The following is a 23,602-nucleotide window of genomic DNA, read 5'->3' as shown; positions in this document are numbered from 1 at the left end:
TAGTTGCTCTGCGGCATGTGGGATCCTCCCAGACCAGGGCTCGAACCCGTGTCCCCTGCATTAGCAGGCAGATTCTCAACCACTGAACCACCACCAGGGAAGCCCTTGACCTTTGTCTTTATCTGGAGAGTTTTATCTTGTGAACAGTTGTATAATTTGTTATTTCTCTCTCCTTCTGTACCAGTCTTAATACTCTTTTCTCCTTTGTCTGTATTTAGAAGAAACTGCTTTTTTAAGGCTATAGCTAGGACACCATATTCTAGAAATAAATCAGGAAGCACAGGACCTAAAGACTTAATATAGAAAAATGACATATTTTAAAAAAAGGAATGTGAGGCCTATAATATTTTGCTTCTACAGGATGCTAAATCACTTCCTAGAGGGGCCTCATAAGATTGTGCAGTAGATCTTTTCTTAGGTCTGTTTTGTTATTTCCTATACGCTACTTTCTTCCCTTTGTTCTGTAATGCTTTTTTCATAGCTTCTAAGCTGTTCCTTCCTTCCTTCCTTCCTTCTTTCCTTCCTTCCTTCCTTCCTTCTTTTCTGCCTTCCTTCTTGATTGCCCACTCTCAAATGAAGCTAGATCTTTATTTCAACAGATAGGTTACAGAGACATCTCTCAAGTTTGCTCTGGTATGAGGGTAGCATCCCTTCTCAGAGACAAAACTTGGGAGCGGGGGGGAAGGTGATGTACCTGGTCCCTGGTCCAGTTTTCAGCTTACAGTACATATTTGCCAGTCCAGGCTTTGTCACTTCCTAGCTGTGTGACTTGGGTGAGTTGCTTAACCTCTCTATGCCTCAGTATTATCATCTGTAAAAGGAAGCTAATAAATATGTCAACCTCATAGGGTTTCTGGGAGCATTAAATGAAATACTTTTAAAGCCCTTAGTATTGTACATTGCCCATGATAAACAATAAATATCTGCTATTATCATTTTCTTTATTATTGCTACTGCTACTGCTACTACTACTACTACTAGTACTAAACTGTTGTTGTTACTGCTGCTACTACGACTCCTACAAGTACCATCAGGTGTATTTCTCTACCCGGGTTGCTCAGCCTCTCTTATGCTGATCCACTGCTGTTTGAGAGAATCCCACTTCCTAGGGTATAGTGCATCACTGCCCATCTCTCCCTCCTCACCACCACTCACACAAGATTCCTCTTTTCTTTTAGGAATGGCCATCTCAGAATGTTCCCAGCAAAGTAGCTTGGGTGCCTTGAGGGGCAGCACCCATGTGGCACAGCAACGGGGGGCCAGGCTCTTGCTGTGACTTGGTTGTCTGTGTGCTGTGCATATGTGACCTTTCCTTTTCCATCACAGGGCTTTTAATGGGGTATTGGAAGGGGTTGCGTCAAGGCCTGTTAGATGCCATGCCATTTTACACTGGAAATCTACTTTCTGCTTTTAAACCAGGGACACAAAGTGTGGGCATAAGCCTGATGCCTGTGAAGACCTCCCCTTTCACCAGGCAAGGAGGACGCCATGCTTTTTTATTCATGCCCTTTTGGTAATGAACGAAAACCCCTCAATCTAACCTGCAACGAGGCCCTGATCCTAACCTGCGTTAACTAAAGGAGTATAATAGCCTCATTTTTACACACATTTAGATAAGTTAGAAGATCTGAGGTAAATTATTCCCTCAGGAGTACTAGGACTAAATCCAAAGGCAGCCAAGGAAAACTGCTGAGACAACATTCTTATCATATTTTCAGGAAAGTTCAGAACCTTTACAAGAAGAGCTGTCCTGAAACTCATGATATTACATTTAGAGTAAGGTTTGTATTAAACTTTTAATGACTGAGTTTCAATACTGTATGAATATACAATTTCTTCATTAAAAGTTTAGCTGCTTTTACACTAAGGAAGGTCAGAAGAGGCGTAAACAACAAAAATAAATAAATGGACAGTTCATAAAGATGTTCTGGTTGAAATACAGTCAGGATCATATACTCAGTCAGGTCACATGCCCTCAGACCCGGACAGATGCTTACCCTTTCTGGTGTCTTTCCAACAGCTGTCCCAATCCTGGAGGGGTTGGGATGGTTGCAGAGACTCTGGGTATCTGAGGGCCATTGATAATTGAAGAGTGCACCTATTAAGTTAGTATTAGAAACATTTGGGACATCAGTAACTAAAGTAGGAATAGCAATATAGATTCTATATACATATGCTACTGAAATGCATTATTACCAGTTTAAAACATCAAATTACAGATGTTTTGACAAACATTTTCAAGGGCCTTTAATACATAAGCAAAATAAACTCTCATATTGGTTGTATGACTATATTTGATCATAAATAATAAAATCAAAACATGGAAAAATATCTCTTTCCATTAAATAGGGCCATCTTTCCCTACCAATAAACTGTGTCCAGGGCACAAATGGTAAAAACAAGTATAATCTCTTTTCCCCAAGTTAATGTAATGTAGATATCAAGAATTTGATAACATTAACAATTATTGGCTCAGAGTTCCAACCATGTAGTTACAAAGAATTTAAGCCCTCCCTGACCCCAAACTTGATCTTTGCGTCTCACATTTCTCTTCACTGCTTCTCCTACTGCTGCCAGCTGGATATTGAAGGAGAACTTTTTCTTCTTGGTGATTGCAGGTCTGCCTTACACTGCATAAAGTGGATGGGCTAGGTCGGTTCTGGGGTCTCTCCGGTTAACAGTATATTAAGAGTTCCACGGGGACATGGTCACAGAGAACCACAAGGGCCCCAATGATGCTGCACTCAGAAATTTCCTCTTCTGTGATCTGGGCTCATGACCAGAAGAGGCAGGAGGTGGCTCTCAGGTCCTCTCCTTGACAGTGGGAACTTTTGGGTGGAGGCAGGCCCAGGGAGGGGAGCCCAGCCCCTGTCTTGGATCTGAGGTCTGGAAGTCCAAACCTCTGACCTGAGGTGCCCTACTAAGTTATGCCCAGAAGGTCTAATCCTTCAATGCAAATAAGATTCTGGTTGACTTGACTTGCTAAGTTAGAACAGTGGCCTTTAACATGGAGTATGTGTACCCCAGGGGTACTTGAAGGGGTTGATGATCTTAAGTTCATAGAGCTTCCTGGATTTCCCTAACTTATAAATATTCCTGTTGAAATAAACTGTCGTGCTAGAAACGATATTTTAGTCCATGCTAGGATTTTCTGAGTTCACTTACAAGTAGATTGTAGCCATGGGAATTAGACAATTTTGGACTGATGGGTCTCTTTTTTTTAGGCCTTGGCTTTGTCAAAGTATGCATTTGGAGGACAGTCTCATGAAAGCAAGGCGAAAATAACACTAGTAAGAAAGGCTGACTGTTAAAAATTCCCCTTCCTGCAATGCATTTAAATATAAGCAGCTCTTTTCAGGTCTTCTTTTTAAAAAAATAAATAAATAATTTATTTATTTTTGGCTGTGTTGGGTCTTTGTTGCTATGCGCGGGCTTTCTCTAGTTGAGGCAAGTGGGGGCTACTCTTCGTTGCAGTGCGTGTGCTTCTCATTGTGGTGGCTTCTCTTGCTGTGGAGCACGGTCTTTAGGCATGTGGGCTTAGTAGTTGTGGCTCGAGGGCTCTAGAGCGCAGGCTCAGTAGTTGTGGCGCACGGGCTTAGTTGCTCCGCGGCATGTGGGATCTTCCCGGGCCAGGGCTCAAACCCATGTTCCCTGCATTGGCAGGCAGATTCTTAACCACTGCACCACCAGGGAAGCCTCTCAGGTCTTCTTGATATTTATCCCCAGGACACTTCCTTATCTGGAAAGAAAAGAAACTTTAAATAGCAAAGCAGTATAGGTTAGTGTCACTAATTATTTTAAATGTAATTAGAACGTTTTCTTAGACTTATCAAAATTTTGTAGATATACTAGATAAACTTTCTATGACATCTTTCCACTTGGCACTTATTCTATGAAGTAGTTAAAACAATTTTTTACCAGATACTGTTTCAAATGTTTATTATAATACAGTAAAATCCTCATCTTATTTCATCATAAAATGTTTAATATTTTCTACATCCTACTAATAAAAAGTAAATAAGATCCTATGTACAGATCAATTAGTTTTGACTACATCTAACTTCTTTTTCATTAAATGTAAAGAGAAACATTAGATATTGATTCATGGTATCAAGAAATGCATTGTCAGCAAAACAACTTTTATACTTATTTGTCAAAATTTATAATATATTTATGATATTTTTAATAGTAGTATATTAATAACTGTAGTAACAGATCAATCCAGAAGAACTTTGTAAAGTTATGTACATGCTTTTGTAGTAATTTAATATGATAGGAGAGCAATAAAAGGTTTACAATTATAAAAATATATTAAAGTAACAGTTTGTTTTAAATGTCCATATTTATAATATACTGGTTATCATTACAATATCCTTTGCAACTATTTAAATTTATGATGAAATGTTTTAGATGTCAACCTAAAAATGTGCAAGAGGTACATATTTAAAAAAAATTTTTTTTCAGGGTACATTGGCAAAAATATTGACAAACAATTCTGGAGGGAACATGTGTATTAAGTCCTTACCTAATCACTGCTATTAAATAAGGTAGTGGATTCTTTTCTCCCTAACTTCACCTCTTCTCACTAACCTCAGTTCTATACTGAGTACCATGTGCCCCTTGGAAGAATAAAAAGATTCTAACTTTGAGATCCCATGAGATCCTAGCTTAAACCTCAACCATTTAAAAAGTCTAGTAATAGAAAATGGAAACCTGGCTGCCCTGGGTTTTAAGAAATTCCGCTTTAAACGAAAGAAGTAGTCACTTGAATCTTGACAGTAACTTTTATTCCCTAGAAATTTAAGGTTCCAGATAGGAAATTACAACTGTAGAACCCACTCACTTTAAGAAGGCAGAAGGCAGAAGGTGTCTCTTTAGATTAATGTGTTAGACCACATCAAGCTCACTTGGGAGAAAGGTGGATGTATCTTTCCATGGTGCCCAATGCAAAGCCAGATGTTCGTATTTTTCAGAAAACAAATATATTTCCAATGCTAAGTCATATGAAAGCCTCTACTTAAAAGTGCTTCAATATTCTAAATTATATGTCTGTCTAATTCTTGGGTTTGAATTATTATTATTTATGAGAATTAATAGTAATAACAAATAACCATACAAGTTAAATAACAGCAGTATGTTAATAAAAAGTATTCAAAACTTTTTAATGGCAAATGAATTCAATCCCTTTCACTATTTTCTGAATTCAAAAAGATTAGAGAATATGGCCACCCTGTGGTATAATGAGATGAGCTGACTTAATGCTCACAGACAAGTGAGCATAGTGCCTTACTGTGTTAAATACAGATTTTGACATTGAGAGTCTGAATCAAATTCTCATTCAGTTCTACCTTTAAAATAAACTGATCTAGGTGTAATACTGCAAGTTACTGTTTTATATTTAAGTGATTGGGAACTACTTTCAGGGAGAATAATGATACTCTAATATTTCCTTCATAATTCTAACAACTTATCTAAAAGTATTCTATGTTTCACAAGCCTCAAAAGACAGCCAGCATTGTCAAATTTTCTTTTGGGAATCAGATATCCAAATATATATCATTATGAGATTAAAATGTAAGGTTATTCAATGACTTGCCAATGATCAAAATGAAAGTATTTCTATTGGATTTTTTTTTTTTAAATAACAAATCTCTAGTTCTTTTCAGGCTCAGAAATGTGGGTGATGATATAAGCTATTTGTGAATATTGGCTGAATATTGATTTCCTTTAATTCACTAGTTTTCCCGGAGAGTTACACATTCACAGTCAATAGGCAAAGAAGTAGAATTGAGTGCACTGGAAGCTGAGATGTTGAATGGGTCCACACGATGTGGGTGGCGGTGGTCTCAGATTAGGCATAGGGAACCGAGTATGGCGAGGCACTTTCCATCTAACACTAACGCACAGCTCTTAGAGGTGGAATATGCCAGGGGCAATGGCACCACTGTGAGCAGTGATTCTCATATTTTAACATGTATACGAACCACCTGAGGGTCTCATTAAAATCTGATTTCATGCAGCAGGTTTGGGTGTGAGGCCTGATATTCTGCATTTCTAACAAGCTCCCAGGAGACACTGATCCTGCTGAAGCACTTTGAGTAGCAAAAATTTAGAGCACTGATACTGTTCTTCCAGTGTAGAAATGAGATGTGTGGCCAAGAGTTGTAGGCCCAGGCTCTCTTGTCAAGTCAGCTGTTAAGCAACTATAAGAATGGAAAATTATTCAACATTTAAGGGACCTATTATCTCCTTCTGTAAAATTACAGGTCTGGACCAGATGATGTGTCAGGTCCCTTCAGAACTATAAAATTTAAGGACTTTAAGATAATCCTTATTTTTATTTTGGCTGCTATCTTCTGTATTTTCCCTCATAAATGGTTAGCAAAAATCGGAAAGAAGTTTATTGCATTGTAACACTCCCAAAGCTCACCACTGAGTTGTGCTTTGCATTCTTTGAGCCAAGATGATAGCTACTTTTAATGTCAATTTCTACATTCTTCTCTCATAATTCTTAGAACACTATTCAGATTTGTAGTTTGCTTTAAGGAGAATTCTTATGAATACTGAATCTGTGGGTTAGTTATCTGTTGCCCAAATGAAAAAGTACTTCCTATTATTTCACATTTTCAAAGAAGCTGTAATATTCTTAAATAAAGGGTGATCCTTTAATTGGAACCAATTTCATACACTGCACCCCTGCTAAGTGGCAATGGCTGGTAATGGTTTCAAAGTGCATTTAACAGGGAACAAATTCTTTCCCTTCTCTGAATAGAATTTGAGTCAGCTGCTTCCTGTTTATTCCCATTATCAGCATCTTTATTCAGAACTTCATTAACTCTTGTTTGGACTACTTTACAAATCTACTGATTGGTGTTCCACCTCCAGCCTTTTCACTCTATAATTATTCCAATACCCCTGCCAGAGCTATGTTCCCAAATTTCAACAAAGTGCATGCCACTTCTAAGTCAAAATCCTGCTATGGGCTCTTATTCAACACCTCCAAGCTCTGGGGTCAACCTACCTTTTTCAGGTTCCCACTACTTCCCTTCACCAAGTATTTTCTACATATCGATGACTCTGTTTATACATGTCCTCTACCTGGCATACCTTCTTCTATAAAACCCTCCTCCATTCTTCAAGACCTATTGTAAATTCCAATTCTTGCTTAAAGTGGTCCCTGATTCTTCCATCAAAAAGTTGAACTCATATAACACCTTGTTTTTGATTCTCTTCCCAACACCTGCTGCCCTATATTATAATCTCTGCATACACTTCCTCACTGCCCTCTATTATACAATTCTTGGGCATCTGTAGTACATCTTAATTATCGTTGTAACTTTTACAGTGCTTTTTCAATTCTCCATATCTGTTGAAGAAATGAGTGAATATATAATATAGCCTAAGTATTAATCTATGGGTCAAGATGCTCAGAAGTTTAAAATTATTCATTAGTCTTATCTAGTGTTTATTTTGGGCAAATTACTTAACCTCTGTGACCTAGTATTCATATATATATATATATATATATATATATATATATATGAGGGTAAGGGATTTTTAGTACATTTTTTACTCACTTAATGGATATAAAGCATTATACTATATAAATGCTAGAGCAGAGAGAAAACTTTCAATTTTCTGGATCATGGTAAATATTGCCATAGGATAAGTGTGTTTCAGATTCAACTATTGTTAAAATTTTTTATCTGTTAATTCAGAATATACAAAGGTGATATAATTTATATTTCACATTCTAAAGATACAACACAATTACACTGGCTTTACAATTTATTATTACACAGGGTTAATATTTTCAAAAGAAAAAGTAGAATTTCTTCCTTAAGATACCACAGACACTGCCTTAGGAATGCTTCCATTATTGTCTATCATGGTTTGGGATCATTAAAGGTGCCCTGCGCAAGCTACAGTATACGTTCATTATTTTCTTAAAACATGAAAGTAAAAAAATCCATAATTATTATGGGATTTGTGAACTTTGGACACACACCAAATTGATTTCCTGTGCTCAGTAAGAGTCAACATGATGGTTTGGAATTTTCAGCTACAGAGAATTAACCCTTTTAGGATACTAGGTTGATCTATAAGTGCAATATTATAATAATCATAAGAACTTTAAAAGATAAAGCTTGAGAAAACTTGTTGAATAATCAAAAAGAAATTAGCTATAACTAATCTGTAATATTACAAAAACTTTTAGACTAATAGAACATTAAAAGATCTTAGCTAACATAATTTTCAATATTAATTTCTCTTCTAGTCAATTCTATTGCCAGAAAATATAACTTTTAAGTAGTTCTGACTAACTATAGTCATTTAATTCAATAAACTTTTAAAAAATACTGCTTGAGAAATCTATGTTAACTATAGAAAAATTCCCCCATCTTTGTCTACCAATCTCAGTTTAAGAAAAGAAACAAATAGTATTATAATCTCCTAAGGAATATTTTCTATGATATTCTTTTCTTTTGACACCTATAAATTCTTCCATTGAAGTCATGGAAAATGTATGTCTATAGGGAAATTAAAACTATTAGACTTAATATCCATTATATGCATTTGAGAGCCCTATTTTGCCATAATATTCACTGGTTTCTTAACATTCCTGATACTCTTTCATGACAGGAGTTAATCAGTGCAAAAATCAAGGAAAGTTTGAATGTGTTCTTAACCCTCAGGTTACATACTCTAATGCTATTCTCTTTTCTAAGTGTCTTTCTTCAAAAGATATAAGCACACAACCTAGACTGCTTCAGATGGTCTAGGTTGAAATAAATGTAAATATTGTCTCTATGTTTATCCATGGAATTACCTCTCTGACATACGTGTGGAATATAATACAGCCTGACTGCAGATCATGATTCTATTCTCAGAGTGACTATTTACCAAATTACTCATTGTAAAGTAAGAGTGTAACAACAAACTGAGAAACCAGGTTTTGCATGGATGGTCTCTATATCACTTTAGAAAAGCTTATGGGTGACGTTCTTTACAAATTTAAATATGTTCATTATTTAGAAAAAATGTATCCCCATGGTTCCTGAAGAGAGAACTGAAATTGCAAGATTGTGGAAAAGCATGTATAATATGATAACACAGACTGTTGCCCAAAATATTCTCCTGTGCTTTTACTAGAGTTTCCACTAGCTTTTGCCATCCACCTTATGTCATGAGTATTTGTAATCTGAACATGCAAACACCAGATCAAAAACACTGAGGTCTGGTGGAGTAGTCTCCAGAGTGTGGCACGAGTACTGCTGGCATTATACAAGATAATTTTAGGGGGTATATTAACAACATTTTGTATTTTAATAGATACATATTTATCTTAAAGTATATTAAACTCATTACTTTATAGTTATTCCTCCTTGGGTCAAGCTTCCTTTTTATATAAATTTAAGTTTAAAAATTGAGTGCATTTAAAGAAAATATTAGGTAACCACAGTGTAGGTGCTTCTGACAAAAGTCACGATGGAGGTTTGGGACTCTCTGGTAAGTGGAAAAGTGAGGTGGAAAGGTTGGGTTCAGGTAATAGTGGTTCTAGCTCAGTCACTAACTAGCTGTCCCACCTTAGGCAAGTTAGACTTCTTTGAGCATCTGTTCTTTATTTGTAAAGAGACTGTTGCTCTTTCCCTCTAAGAAGCCGGCTGAGGCCGCTTGTACAGCCATGGCCAAGATTAAGCCCCGAGACCTTGGAGGCAAGAAGGAGCTGCTGAAACAACTGGAGGACCTGAAGGTGGCGCTGTCTCAGCAGGGCGTCGCTAAAGTGACAAGAGGCGCGGCTTCTAAACTCTCCAAGGTCCGAGGTGTTAGCAAATCCATCGCCCGTGTTCTCACCGTCATCAACCAGACTCGGAAGGAGAACCTAGGAAACTATATAAGGGCAAGAAGTATAAATCCCTGGATCTGTGCCATGTGACGCCGGCTGAACAAGCCCGAAGGGAACCTGAAGGCCAAGAGGCAGCTGCGGAAGGAGCCACACCCACCGTGGAAGTGCGGGATCAAGGCCTGAGCATCCAGGCGTCAATAACACACGACTAACTGGCAAAAAAAAAAAAAAGAGAGAGATTGTTGGGGTTGGCCTCTAAGATCCACTCCAGCACCACCATTAGGTGATGTTATGTTCTCTTGTCAAATGCATTATAGTACGCCAATCTCTGTAAAACAAAAGCAAGCATTGTTAAGACTTTATACACGATGTGCTCACTTAAACTCGTCAGGGAAGTTCGTGGAGCTAATGTGGAATTTTTTGAGGTTAAAACGCCCTAGATTAGATCAATCCTTTGAAAGATTGGATATAAACTTGATTTTGCTTAGTAACTTTACTTTTTTTGCACATGGGAGGGATTCCAAGTACCTTTGGATTCTCTCATCTATATGGTGGCCAAATAGCAGAGAGTTTTATGTGCCATATTTCACATGTGTTAGTATCATTCTAATCTGGGAGTAAGAAGCCTGGATATCTATGATGCAGTCAGATGAAGGATTTGAGTAAAATCAGTCATGGAAGAAAAATACACTATTATTAGATGGATAAAATGATAAATAAATACTAGAGTAAGGTAAAGAGTTGTGTTTTAAGAAACGGGAGGAGCCTGAAGCTTTAAGATTACGTAAAAGAGCTGGTCTGGTTTCTGGTTTTAATTTTTCACTCTGAAAATAGAAAACATGTTAACAAGATGCCCATTTTCAGGGGTAATACAATTTGAATCCCAAATTAGCACTACGTGCATCTACTAAACTGTCTTGATTTAGTTCTCTACACAATGGCTGCAGAATACTAGTTAAAACCAAAATCTGACCTGGAATACCAAAAAGCATTCAATGCAGAAAATCTCTACCAAGTAATATTTTCATGGCCAGCCTCCTTGTTATCAAAAATAATCTCTATAGTTTGAGAAATAAACCACCTTTTTCTTGAATTGGAGTTTCTGTCCCTTTTTCTAGAGGGTCCCCAGACTGCCTTCCTGAAGATTACCTATCATTACTTCTGACCACACTTAAAAAGAAATTAGATTAACCAATTAGATTGTGAGGTGAAAAAGAGGAACTTTTGATTATGATGAACTTTGTGAATATTTGAATAAGCATTTTGAAAATTATCAAATTAAGGATTAAGTCCTTTCATTTTCTATTTGGAATACTAATTACATCTATTTAACCTATTCAGTTCAACAAACAAATGAACAAACACCAACAAAACCAATAAAATCTATTATTATTATTATTATTTTATGGAAGTAGATCTGCTTGTAATGGTGCAAAAAAAGTAGAAAAGATGCTATGGGTGAAAAATTTTACCTATGATCTCTAAAAGGGCATATTCATAGAGCACATCGAAACACACAATACATAAATATAGAAATTGGCCCTCTGGAATACCAACAACTTCATTATCTGTTGCAGTTTCAAAGGCCTCTAGGAAAATGTGGTTTCACAATTGGTTAGCTTTTCCAACTGTCTTGTTAAAAATATCTATAAGTATGCATTCTTAAGCTGTGGTAATAATTTGATCTTTTTCATCCTCGTACAGTGAGTTTCTGGACTCTGGGAAAGACAGGCATGCTGTGTGGAGCTGCTCCTGACTTTGGCTCCATCACTGCTGACTCAGTCTCCTCTGCAGAATGACAGCCAGTCTCTGCCGGGTCTCACTGACTGAAGATGGTCGACCCCCCCGGGGAGGGTGTGGCTGGGGGAATGTGGGCAAACCTGAGCTGCTGACCCCGCTGGGCTGAGTTGAGGCTGGGGAAGCGGTGGGTTTCGACACTCCGTGCAGGCCGGGCATTTTGATTCTCTTTTTGGAGTTCAGTCTTGCGAGCCGCCTCTCTCCCTGACTGCTGCTAGCTGCAACAGAGGAGGTTAGGCTGCCCTGGCTGAGGGAGCATGGTGACAGGGGTAACCGTCCGCCGCGCTTCCCGAGCTCCAGGAGCTGTTCTCTGGCTTGACTCAAAGCCTCCGTCAGTTCAAAGCGTTCTTCACACTCTCTACGCACTGTTTCCTGAAGAAAAGTGTTCTGCAATGAGAAAAAGGAAAGAAAAAGCAGCCCTAGCTTTAAACAGTGTACATACGGATAGTTACTGGCAATGTAAATTGAGAACTGAACTGGAAATCAGAGGTCTATGTTCTTTGACAGGGACAAATAAGTCAAAAATGCAAATGACCTGTGAAGCTGGAAAGAACTTTAAGAGAACATTTGGTTCAACCCTCACAGTTTGCAGAAGAGGAACCAAGAGTCAGGGTCACTCAGATGATAGTGGTGGAGTTGGTGCTAGAACCCAGAACGTCCAATGCCTACTTCAGTGGGGTTTCAACTCCTCTGTGCCTGAGACAGTCTGTCCTGCACATGTGACGTCTGTAGTTAATATCTATAGTGCAATTAAGTATGTTATTTTATTTATTTATTTATTTTAAATACATTTATTTATTTATTAATTTATTAATTTTTTGGCTGCGTTGGGTCTTCATTGCTGTGCGCGGGCTTTCTCTAGTTGTGGCAAGCGGGGGCTTGTGGAGCACGGGCTCTAGGCGCACGGGCTTCAGTAGTTGCAGCACACGGGCTCAGTAGTTGTGGTTCGCGGGCTCTAGAGCACAGGCTCAGTAGTTGTGGCACACGGCCTTAGTTGCTCTGCGGCATGTAGGATCTTCCCAGGCCAGGGCTCGAACCCGTGTCTCCTGCATTGGCAGGCGGATTCTTAACCACTGCGCCACCAGGGAAGTCCCAAGTATGTTATTTTATAATGAAGGGAAACTGCAGTACATGACAGATAAAAATTGCTCGAATTATAAAATTGAAAGAATAAAATATATCAGCTCTAGCATTTAGATAATAAAATCAGTAATTTTATGTGATGCTTTCTCAGTAGAACTTAAATATACTCATGATCTGCTCTTTTGTAAGATATATATTGAAATAAAGAACAAAATCTGCTTTGAACTCCACTCAGCAATCATGTATCAAGTTTCTAGAAGCTGTAGTGGATACAGTTCCTGCCCTCAAGAAGTTTGCAGCATCGTAAGTTTGAGCAGAGCTGCTTTTTATGTCCCCAACATTGGTTGGAGCCAAGGGTGGAAGCTATGAGGGTTAAGAGAAGGAAGAATTTTTTAATAGCCAGAGCTGTCCAAGGATACTCTGAAGGGTTGAATCTCACTTGACTGGGAGGTTTTGGAGCAAATTTAAGCTTCAAGCGTGTGACTAGACTAGAGATCATTACAACTTCTTCAAATGATGAGACTCTACATTTCTAGTTGAAGAATGATAGCCATCTTTCATCTACGGAATTCATCAAAATTACTTCAAGCCCCGTGGTAAGAATTAGGTCTTGGATCTCCCTTATGTCCTGACATTCATGTCTGCAGGATGTCAAAAAAGAGATTGAAAAGTAAACACTTCAAAATGGTATCCAAATAAGTAAACACAATTCAAGTGATCGTGCTATAGGATTCTTCAGCTGAAAATGACTTTCCATCAGGTTAGCTTGTTTGTAAAAACAGCCAAGGCATTCCCAAGTCTGAGGCTCAGCGGAAAGCATCCTCCTAAGGGCTTGCTGACTAATCTGCTGTCAGTGGAACTAAATAACAAAACATCAGGGAAAGTAGCATCTTCCTGTATTTGAGTTTCTTGTGATTACGGTCAGAGCTCCATCCAATTCCAAATTTGGTAATTAAAATTGCAGAGTATGGAGCAATTTCAGATTAACAGTTGTACACTAATATTCTATAAAATCAGTGGCATGTCTGGGTCAAAGCCTCATCATTTACATATATTAGTAATAGACATATATGAGCCACATATTCACATTTTTTTTCAAATCATGGGGATTAATTACTTGCTTCCAGTTATTATTATTATTATTATTTTGGAGGAACAGGAGACCAAGGATGGTGTTTGTGGCTGTATCATCTGGTTCTCATTAACTCTTCCTGAAATACTTGTTAAAAAGGCAGGAGAGGGAGGGCTAGAGAAGAGGTTAATAAAGTGCCTTGTTAGGTGTCATCTCATTTCTTGCTCCCAACAATTATATTTGACAAAGAAAGACACTGAAGATCACACTGGTATGTAACTTGCTGAGAGTAACCCAGCTTTGAAATGGTGGGGCCCCTGCCTGCCTCCAGAGCCTGGCTCTAAGCTGCCTATGCCTAAATTAATTGTCTAATTAATTATATCAAGCATGCAGGGGCCATTTTGTTCCAGAACATTGAAGCAATAAAAAACAGTAAGACATCACATCTGGTTTTGCCCAACTTTTCTAAACTTAAACTAAACTTTCTTTTAAAAGGAAAAAGCATCAATGCATTTTGTTCCCTGACTACTAGTAGAGTAAGCAGGCAAAATGTATTGAAGTGATTAGATTTACAGGGCTTTAAATAAGTTAGTATAAAAACTCTCTTGATTAAGAAAGCCATGGGAAAGAGTTAACATTATGTGAATATATAAAAGAAAAAAATTATAGAAGTTAACAATGCGGTCAATAAATGGGTGACATGAATAAAAGGTACACAAATATGGAAGGATAAAATGATGGGTGATGTAATGACAACGGCTCTCATTAAAAGAAAAATAAAATTCAATCCATTTGCTAAAATTAAATTCAGGGACTTCCCTGGTGGCTCAGTGGTTGAGAATCCGCCTGCCAATGCAGGGGACACGGGTTCGAGCCCTAGTCCAGGAAGAACCCACATGTCACGGAGCAACTAAGCCCGTGTGCCACAACTACTGAGCCTGCGTGCCTAGACCCCGTGCTCCGCGACAAGAGAAGCCACCGCAAGGAGAAGCACGCGCACCGCAACAAAGAGTAGCCCCTGCTCACCGCAACTAGAGAAAGCCCGCGTGCAGCAACGAGGACCCAACGCAGCCAAAAATAAATAAATAAATAAATAAATAAATAAATAAATAAATAAATAATTAAATTCAAGTCTCAAAGGAAAGGAGCAGTGATCTATGGAAAACATCCGTAAAGCAAGTCATTTAAAAGCTATTTCGGGCAAGTGACACTACACCGAAGGAGGAAATGAAAAGGTGGAGCGAACCCAAAGATGTCCCCATAACAAGTACAGTGGGAGCACCCACTCTACCCGTCAGCTCCAGATTGAATTTTGGAAGGGCTGCTGACCATCTTGGTCTGGGGCCCACTGCTCTGGAACTCATCCTTCTTCAAGGCTATTAGTTTCCAGAACAAAGGACAAATTCTCTTTCTTCTATTATTGCCCAAACCAGGAGAACCTCTAAACTGAGAACAGGATCCAAAGATAGGACTTCTATTTTTATCTTTGTCATAAACACTATGAAATCTCAGATGAGTCTCACAGTATCTGTATATCCTCTGCCACCATTAATTCCGCCTTTAAAATTTGGATTATAACTCAGTTTTGTACAACATGTAGTTCAGATGTTAGAATTTATTCAATCATGGAATAAACAAATGGAAATGGAACACATCCAGTTTAGGGGACTGCTATTTCAGAGGTGGAGTGCGTGTGACAAGGCATGACAAGAGCACACGTGGATGTGGCCAGAGTCAGGGAGACACATTAGTGGAAAATTCCATCATATGTGGAAAAGAATCATTCACTCATAGTTAGATTGCTTTCAGCAATTTAGGCAAAATGTTTGTCTTTTGGGGTTGTTGATTTTTTTGTAAGGTTGTGTTGCTGCAGAATTTTAATATGTGTTTTCACTGAACAACGTAGGAAAATGTCTAAGATGGAATATGTTCAGTAAGACTGAAAATCATGGGCAAACATGAGTATAATCAGTGAAGCTATAGCATTCTAAATGTTTTAGGTAAAAGTATCTTGGCCATATTTTAGCATGGTAAAATAGTGTTATCACTGCATTGCAACTAGACTGTAAGTCAAAATGGAAAGGGAGGCATGAGTCAGGTGAAGAGGGGCAGTGAGTACAAATTCCTGGCAGTGAGAGAGGGAGAGTCACGTCTCGGGACAACACATGGCTTAGTGTGACTCAAGGGCAGAGTGCAGAATGGGAGGAGAGACCAGGAGAGACCAGGCAGGGAGGAGTAAGCAGGATGAGATCAAGGACGACTTTGACAACCTGCAAACATTAGAGTTTTAACTTAATTCTGAGGGCCGTATGGAGTCATTGAAAGGTTTATTTCAAGCAGGGGGCTGGCATTGTCAAATCTGCAATAAAGGAAGATCGCTTTGTCAGCTCAGTAGAAAGTAGCCCTGAGTGGGGCAGGATGGGAGGCAGGGAGGATAAGAGCCCAGTTTTCATGGAGGAGGTCCCTATCCCGAGTGCCCCTTGGTTAGGGCGGTCTAGGAGAGGGGGAGCTAGCATTCCTGGGTCCTTAACCTCTGCCAATTGGTTGAGAGCATTATCTATAGATATGTCTACAACATTTTCAGATGAAGGCCACTTTGAATGGACTTAAAATATGGCTTAATTGCACGCCCACTGGGAAAGTAAATTTCAAAATGAAAATATAAATTAGTTCACCATCTGTTTGAAATTTCTAATATTAAAAAATGGCCAATTTCCCCCACTCTTTGCAATGTAAGAGTGGTTTATTTTTATGTTTGTTTTCATTTTTATCCTTAGAGACAGCTGGATTGCTTTCAATTCCAAAAACAGTGGAAGAAGCAAGAGAAGGCTTTGCTGGGTAACTTGATCATTCTGAAGGTGAGAATTCCATTTGTGATGGCAAGCAGCTGTATTTGGCATAATTTGGGGGGAACATGCCAGGAAAGCAAGTCCTCAGTGAAAAAGAAGCACAGATGGGTGTCTTTGTTCATGCTTTATTATACCCAGTTAGGTCTGAACCAGTCAGGCGTTGATCAGATTACAGTTTCCACCAACCCAAACTAGATCTATCCTAGGCTGGCCAACTGGGTGGGGAGCTGAGGCGAAAGGAGACTGTGGAAAAGGTGTGGAAACCAGAAAGATGAGTAGGAGTTAGCAAAGGACGTGCCCAAACTTCCATTTAAGGCTTCTGTTCAACTAATCTGATGGGCCCCAAACACTGCTGAAAAACAGTGGAAATGGCCCTTTGGAAAGGCATGAAGGAGAATCTGAATACATTTCCAGGAAAGAAGCAAAACGGATGTCAGGCAGGTTGTTCTTAAAATTGTATTTCTATGCTTGCAAACATAATGGACCCTGTGAAATAACTATGGCAGACTTCAAACCAGAAGTAGAAACAGAGGGCAATACTCTCTTGGACTGATAGGCTTCAAGAGCGGATTTTCAGGATGGAGAGGAAGAGCCCATGAAGACACAGTGTTCAGAATTTACTTTCTAAGTCAGTAAGCCAACTTTAGTTGAGACTTAATTAGTATTAATTAACTACAACAAAAAACAATTTCTCCGTATTTTTTTCTCATTCTGTCAAATTTCTGTCATCCACACTCTGCATCAGGGCTGACTCTCCAATATGTGAAAGACAGTCTTGCCTGGATCTGCCTCTCCACGACTGGAGATCCTCAATCTGAGCCCCCTACCCCTGCCAACCAACCCTAGGAATAGCCCCTCCGCACCTACACCCCGTCCTCTCCTGTTCCCTGTGGAGCCAGAAGTTAGAGAACCTCCCATTTACCCCTTTACTCTTTGGAAAAGACTCAGATGTTCTCTTTATTCAGGCCCAAACTGAGAGCTACTCATTTTTTAATTTACTAACTTTGGTTTCTCATAAACAGAGTTACCAGAGAAATGTGTAGCATTTTCGCAATATCAAATAAATATAGAAATACAGTAAATGCATATCTTAAAACTAGGCAAATCCCTCTTGCAGAAAAGCTATTTATGTTTTCAAATGTATGTATTCCTAAATTTTAATTAGACCCATCCTTACTAGATGTATTAGTAAACTTTCCTAAATAAATAGGTTTTCTTTTTTTAAAATAGGCTTTACATTTGTAAAATATTCAGAACGCCAAAAAATTTAAAAGTCATCCATAATCTCCCCAATTTTAAAAAGCTATAAGAAGTGAAACCTCTGCCCATCTCTTCTTATCCCCCCGGTGGTAACCACTGTAAATAGTTCGGGGAAAATTCTTCCTTCACTTTTTCCTGTCATTTCTCTATGTATGTGATCCTATAGAGAAACATATATACTCTCCTTTTTTGTTTTTAAAACACAAACAGATCCAAGATGCCAAGAGATGGTCAGGTGAACCAACAGAAACAACAAAAACAGCTGTTGTAAAGAAAGAAAGCAAATACACATCTACAATGCATTAGCCACAATTCTGACATCCAAAAAGCTCAGTAAAGAAAAATGTGTCTAACTTGTAACATTTGGTAATAAAATCTGACTGGACTGATAATCTTGTTATTTCACTCAGTGGGGCCATTCCTGTGTTTCACTGCAGAAATATTAATGTCACTGCATGGAAGAGGCTACCCTAGATCTCCAGGGGCATATGCATTTTGCTAACTTTCTAAAATTCAAAATTGAATTCCAAAACCTATCTGAAATCAAAGTTCTTGTACAGGAGATTGTGAGCCTAAGTTGCATGCTCCTTTCCTTAGACACTTTCTTTCCTAGAGTCCCTGCTAGTCTCCTCCAGTTTTCCTCCTACCTCACTAGCTATTCCCTCTCTGTCACCATTGCCGAGTCTCCTCCTCCTCCCAGCCTCTCAGAGTTGGAGCGTTCTCAACCCTCTTCTCTGTTACCTCATGCCCTGGGTGATCTCATTCAGCCCCAAGGCTTAAGTATCAGCTACACATGGACGTCTCCGAAATCAGCGTTTCTAGTCAGTCTTCCCCTGAACATACCGCCCATTCAACACCTCCATTTGGATATCTAACAGACATATTAAGGTTAACATGTCCCAAATCAAATTCTTGATATTCCTCCCCAGTTGTATTCCTTGACTAGTGTTTCCCATCTCAGTAAACGGCACTTTCACTCTCAGTTGTTGAGATTCCAAACTCTGGAGTTATCCTTGACCCTTCCTACTCTTTCACATCATCCAACCCATCACCAACTTCTGTTGCCTCCATCTAGGAAATATATACCAAATCTGGCCACTTGTCACCTCCTTTACCACGATGACCATCAATGCTTTTCTAGACCTTTTCAAGGACCTTGTAATAGGTCTTTCTGCTTTCATTTTTGCCCCCCCCCCAACTTGCAACCTATTTTCCACAAAGCAGTCAGAGTTATTCTCTAAAAATAAGTCAGATCATGTCACTCCCTTGTTCAAAATTCCCAGGTAGCTTTTCATCACACTTAGAAAAAAATCCAAAGTCTTTACTGCCTTCAAAGACTCCACATGAATTGGCCCCTCCAACCTTGCTTTCTACCACATCCTCCTTGCTTACTAAGCTCCAGCAATGTTTGCTGACTTCCTTGTGGTTTCTTGAAGGTTCCCAGGATGTTCCTAGCCACAGGGCCTTTACACTTCCTGTTTGCTCTGCCTGGAATGTTCTTTTCCTCACTTCAGGTCTGCTTGAATATTATCTCCTCAGAGAGTCCTCTGACTACCCCATCTAATACAGCACTTCTCCCTCAGAAAGTATGCCTTTACCCAAATTAATATTTCTTCTTAGCATCTATTAAAAAACAACTATTTACATGTTAAATGAGTGCATAAACAACTGCGTTAGACCTATAATGAAAAAGGATATATATGTATATTATATTATATATATATATATATATATATATATATAACTGAATCACTTTGCTGTACACCAGAAACTAACACATTGTAAAGCAACTCTACTTCAATAAAAAAATAAGATTAAAAAAAACAAAAACAGCCTCATTAGGCACACAGATGTACACCCAAGCTTGCCTCTGGGATTCTGTGGGTTCATGGAGGAGCTCTCGTTTTGTTCAGACTTGAAGAATAAACAGAAGTGTGTCAGGCACCTGTTACTGAAATTTAAGCTAGAATCTGCTTTGTCTTAATTTTTAAATTTCTCATAATCTTAAAAAATATCTCATTAAGCTTCATATTCTGTTGTTTATTTGCTTTACTTATAACTTTCCTGGTTTTTCTTCTATAACCTTGTCCTTTATCCTTTCCTCTGCTGCCCTGTCTATCAGGTCCTCTTTATAATTTACTCCTTTCCATTATTTTAAATTATTTTTTAAAATTAAGGTAATATATTACGCATAGTTAAGAATTAAAATACTAAAAAATTATAATGAATTAAAGTATTCCTTCACACTTACAAGTTCTGCCTCCCAGGAACAACCATTTTCAGGTTTTTAAGCTGTTTCTTATGATATTTATCTCCATAGTCCTAAATAATATCATTATACAGCTATCTCACGGTTTTCAGTTTTGAAGTCGTTATCTACTGATTTCATAGAATGAAAGATGAGGATTTAACTTCCTATTTCAACTCGTAACAGTTGTTTCTCTTCCCCCCATTAGGAGATGTTTCTGCTCCTTTGGGAGAAGCTTCTATCACAGTTTTATGGGAAAATCTTCCCAATTTCTATAGCAATTTTCAGTCAAATCTATATTCCACCTTATATGATTATAGTATATAAATATTATGTACATCTTAGCCATGCAGTGTACTATGATTACATTTTCTTTCTTGCAAAGTTTCCTTCTAGAGTTTATTATTATCCCGTTACTTATCTGCTTAATTTTCTAGGTGTTGATAACTAATTTTTCACCAAACCTACTTACAGAAGTGTAAATATCCTCTCAACATGTTTAAGCACTCCATGTAATCTATCAGTTCTCTTTTTTCTCAGTGACATACTTCTAAAAACCCTCCATTCTTCTGCTGAACTCAACGTGGTTATTCTCTAAATCTGTTGCACTGCTGTCATCCTTGGATTTCTTCCCACCATCATCCTGGGGAATCCCTCTACCTCTCTCCTGTGCTGGAACGCTCATTTTCTGATTCCTGTGTCTTCTCCCTTCTTAGTTTACTCCCTCTTTGTGGTGTCGTATATCTTCTAACAGCTTCCTGAGAAAGGCTGCAAGGGAAGTACCATTTTTGAGAACTTTAATGTCTGAAAATATCCTTGACACTTGCATTTAATTGATCATTTAGCAGGATATAGAATCCTAGGTTGGAAAAAATTTTCCTTCAGAATTTGGAAGCCATTGGCTTCTAGTTTCTACTGCTGTTGTAAAGATGCCATTTTGATTTCTAATCCTTTTTAAGTGACCCCTCTTTTTTTCTTGAACGCTTTTAAGTACTTATGTTTGTCCTTAAGGTAATGACATTTCATGATGAAGTGCTTTGGTGTGTTTGCTTTGCCATCCATCATGCTGAGTGGATCCTTTCAATATAGAAATGCCCTTCAGTACTTTGAAAAATTATTGGATTAGTTCCTGGATAGTTTTCTCCCTTCCATTTTCTCTGTTCTCTCTTTCTGGAACTCCTATTAATGAGGTATTAGATATCCTGGCTTGATCTTCTAATTTTCTTTTCTTCTCTCCATCTCTTTGCCTTTTCCTTCTACTTTCTGGGTGATTTCTTCATCTTTATCATCTAAGCCAAATATTAAATTTTTTATTTCAGTTCTTGTACTTTAATACTCATTCCTGTTCTTGTTTTTTTAATAGCCTTCTGTTCATGTTTCATGGATACAATATCTTCTCTTTTCTCTCTAAGGATATTAACTGTGCTCTTTTTTGAAGCTCACTTTTGCTTCCCACATTGTTTTGTATCTGTCTCCTATGAGTTCTTTTTTTGCTTATTTGTTTGATCCTGACTTCTGCCTTTCATGTTAGAGGTGCTCCTCAAATGATTGGGGATTCTTGGCTTTTTGGGTTTAAAAATGAGTCTTCAAAATGTGACTGGAAGCTCTGTGTGCCTGCATAAGGTCTTATTTACCGGTATATGTCTCAGTGGGTAGATTGGACATGGATATAACTTTTACTTAAGAATATACAAACAGCTCACGCAGCTCAATATCAGAAAAACAAACAACCCAATCAAAAAATGGGTGGAAGACCTACATAGAAATTTCTCCAAAGAAGACATACAGATGGCCAAGAGGCACATGAAAAGATGCTCAACATCACTAATTATTAGAGAAATACAAATTAAAACTACAATGAGGTATCACCTCACACTGGTCAGAATGGGCATCATCAAAAAATCTACAAACAATAAATGCTGGAGAGGGTGTGGAGAAAAGGGACCCCTCTTGCACTGTTGGTGGGAATGTAAACTGATACAACCACTATGGAGAACAGTAAGGAGGTTCCTTTAAAAACTAAAAATAGAACTACCATATGACCCAGCAATCCCACTTCTGGGCATATACCCAGAGAAAACCATAATTCAAAAAGACACATGCACCCCAATGTTCATTGCAGCACTATTTACAATAGCCAGGACATAGAAGCAACCTAAATGTCCATCAACAGAGGAATGGATAAGGAAGATGTGGTGTATGTATACAATGGAATATTACTCAGCCATTAAAAGGAATGAAATTGGGTCATTTGTAGAGACGTGGATGGACCTAGAGACCGTCATACAGAGTGAAGTATGTCAGAAAGAGAAAAACAAATATTGTATATTAATGCATATTATGTGGAATCTAGAAAAATGGTATAGATGACCTTATTTGCAAAACAGAAATAGAGACACAGACGTAGAGAACAAACGTATGGATGCCAAGGGGGATGGGGGGGTGGAGTGAACTGGGGATTGACATATACACTATTGATACTATGTATAAAATGGATAACTAATGAGAACCTACTGTATAGCACAGGGAACTCTACTCAGTGCTCTGTGGTGACCTACTAAATGGGAAGGAAATCCAAAAAAGAGGGAATATATGTATACGTATAGCTGATTCACTTTGCTGTACAGTAGAAACTAACATAACATTGAAAAGCAACTATACTCCAATAAAAAAAACCAAACTTTTAATTAAAAGTTGTCAGTATCCAGAGGTCTTTTCTTTTGAGCGAGCTCATTTCGCCACAGAGGGCTCCTCCAATTTCCTGGATGGTGATAGATAAGCCTGGTTGTCTGTTTTGGGAAGTGAGTGGGTTACAGGGACTGGGAGGTCTCACCCTATAATACACAGACCTTCAATCCAGCTCTTGCCTTATCCCATATTCTGCTGCTGTGTATCCTCAAGACCAAAGCCTCTTGCATTCAGTTTTTCTAGAGTGTAAACCTTTGGTATCCTGCCAGGATGGTAGGTGGGGGCCGCTTGGGGGTTAGAGAGGGCATCTAAGCATCTATTTGCTCCTTTTACAATAATTCAAACAGCCCTGTTTTCAGATCCACTCTTCTCTCCCTCTTTCAGAGGTATCTGGTGTCCTCAATTTCTGAGCCTTTCCAGTGTCATGTCACGTGATTGGGTTTGCTCCTTTTAGGATTCCGCATACTCCCACACTCTCCACAGGCCTTAGGTTTCAATAGCCATAGCCTGCTGATTACCTCTCATCCATACCTTACTTTCCACTTTCCAAAATTTAGTCAACGTCTTTTTCATCTAGTGTCACCTCCTTTCTTGTTCTTTTTTTCCTTATGGATTTTTATTAATTTACTGTCATTTTAGTGGTGTTTGGGGTGGAAGCAGAGATAAACATATGCATTCAATTCTCCATGTTTAACCAAGAGCACTCCCTCCTATTTTTGAATCTTTCATTTTCATCAAATAGCTGCAGGAAGTAGTAG

General features: G+C 38.4%; 1 protein-coding gene and 1 long non-coding RNA gene across 2 annotated transcripts in view; one reads left to right on the top strand and one right to left on the bottom strand.

The window, feature by feature from the left end:
- Positions 1-23,602, bottom strand: part of LEKR1 (leucine, glutamate and lysine rich 1) — a 331,218-nt gene that overhangs the window by 51,662 nt on the left and 255,954 nt on the right. The window contains exon 15 of the mRNA XM_082459714.1: positions 1,998-12,031. Coding sequence (XP_082315840.1) covers positions 11,615-12,031 — 417 coding nt within the window. The 3' untranslated portion in view covers positions 1,998-11,614. The remainder of the gene's footprint in view (positions 1-1,997; positions 12,032-23,602) is intronic.
- LOC309659747 lies at positions 114-5,635 on the top strand. The gene is made up of 2 exons (XR_014262937.1): positions 114-990; positions 1,035-5,635. It is a non-coding gene; the product is annotated as an uncharacterized lncRNA (long non-coding RNA).

The sequence above is a fragment of the Balaenoptera physalus genome, assembly GCF_965194825.1.
Source record: "Balaenoptera physalus genome assembly, chromosome: 4".
NCBI lineage: Eukaryota > Metazoa > Chordata > Mammalia > Artiodactyla > Balaenopteridae > Balaenoptera > Balaenoptera physalus.
This window is presented reverse-complemented; position numbering and strand designations above follow the sequence as displayed.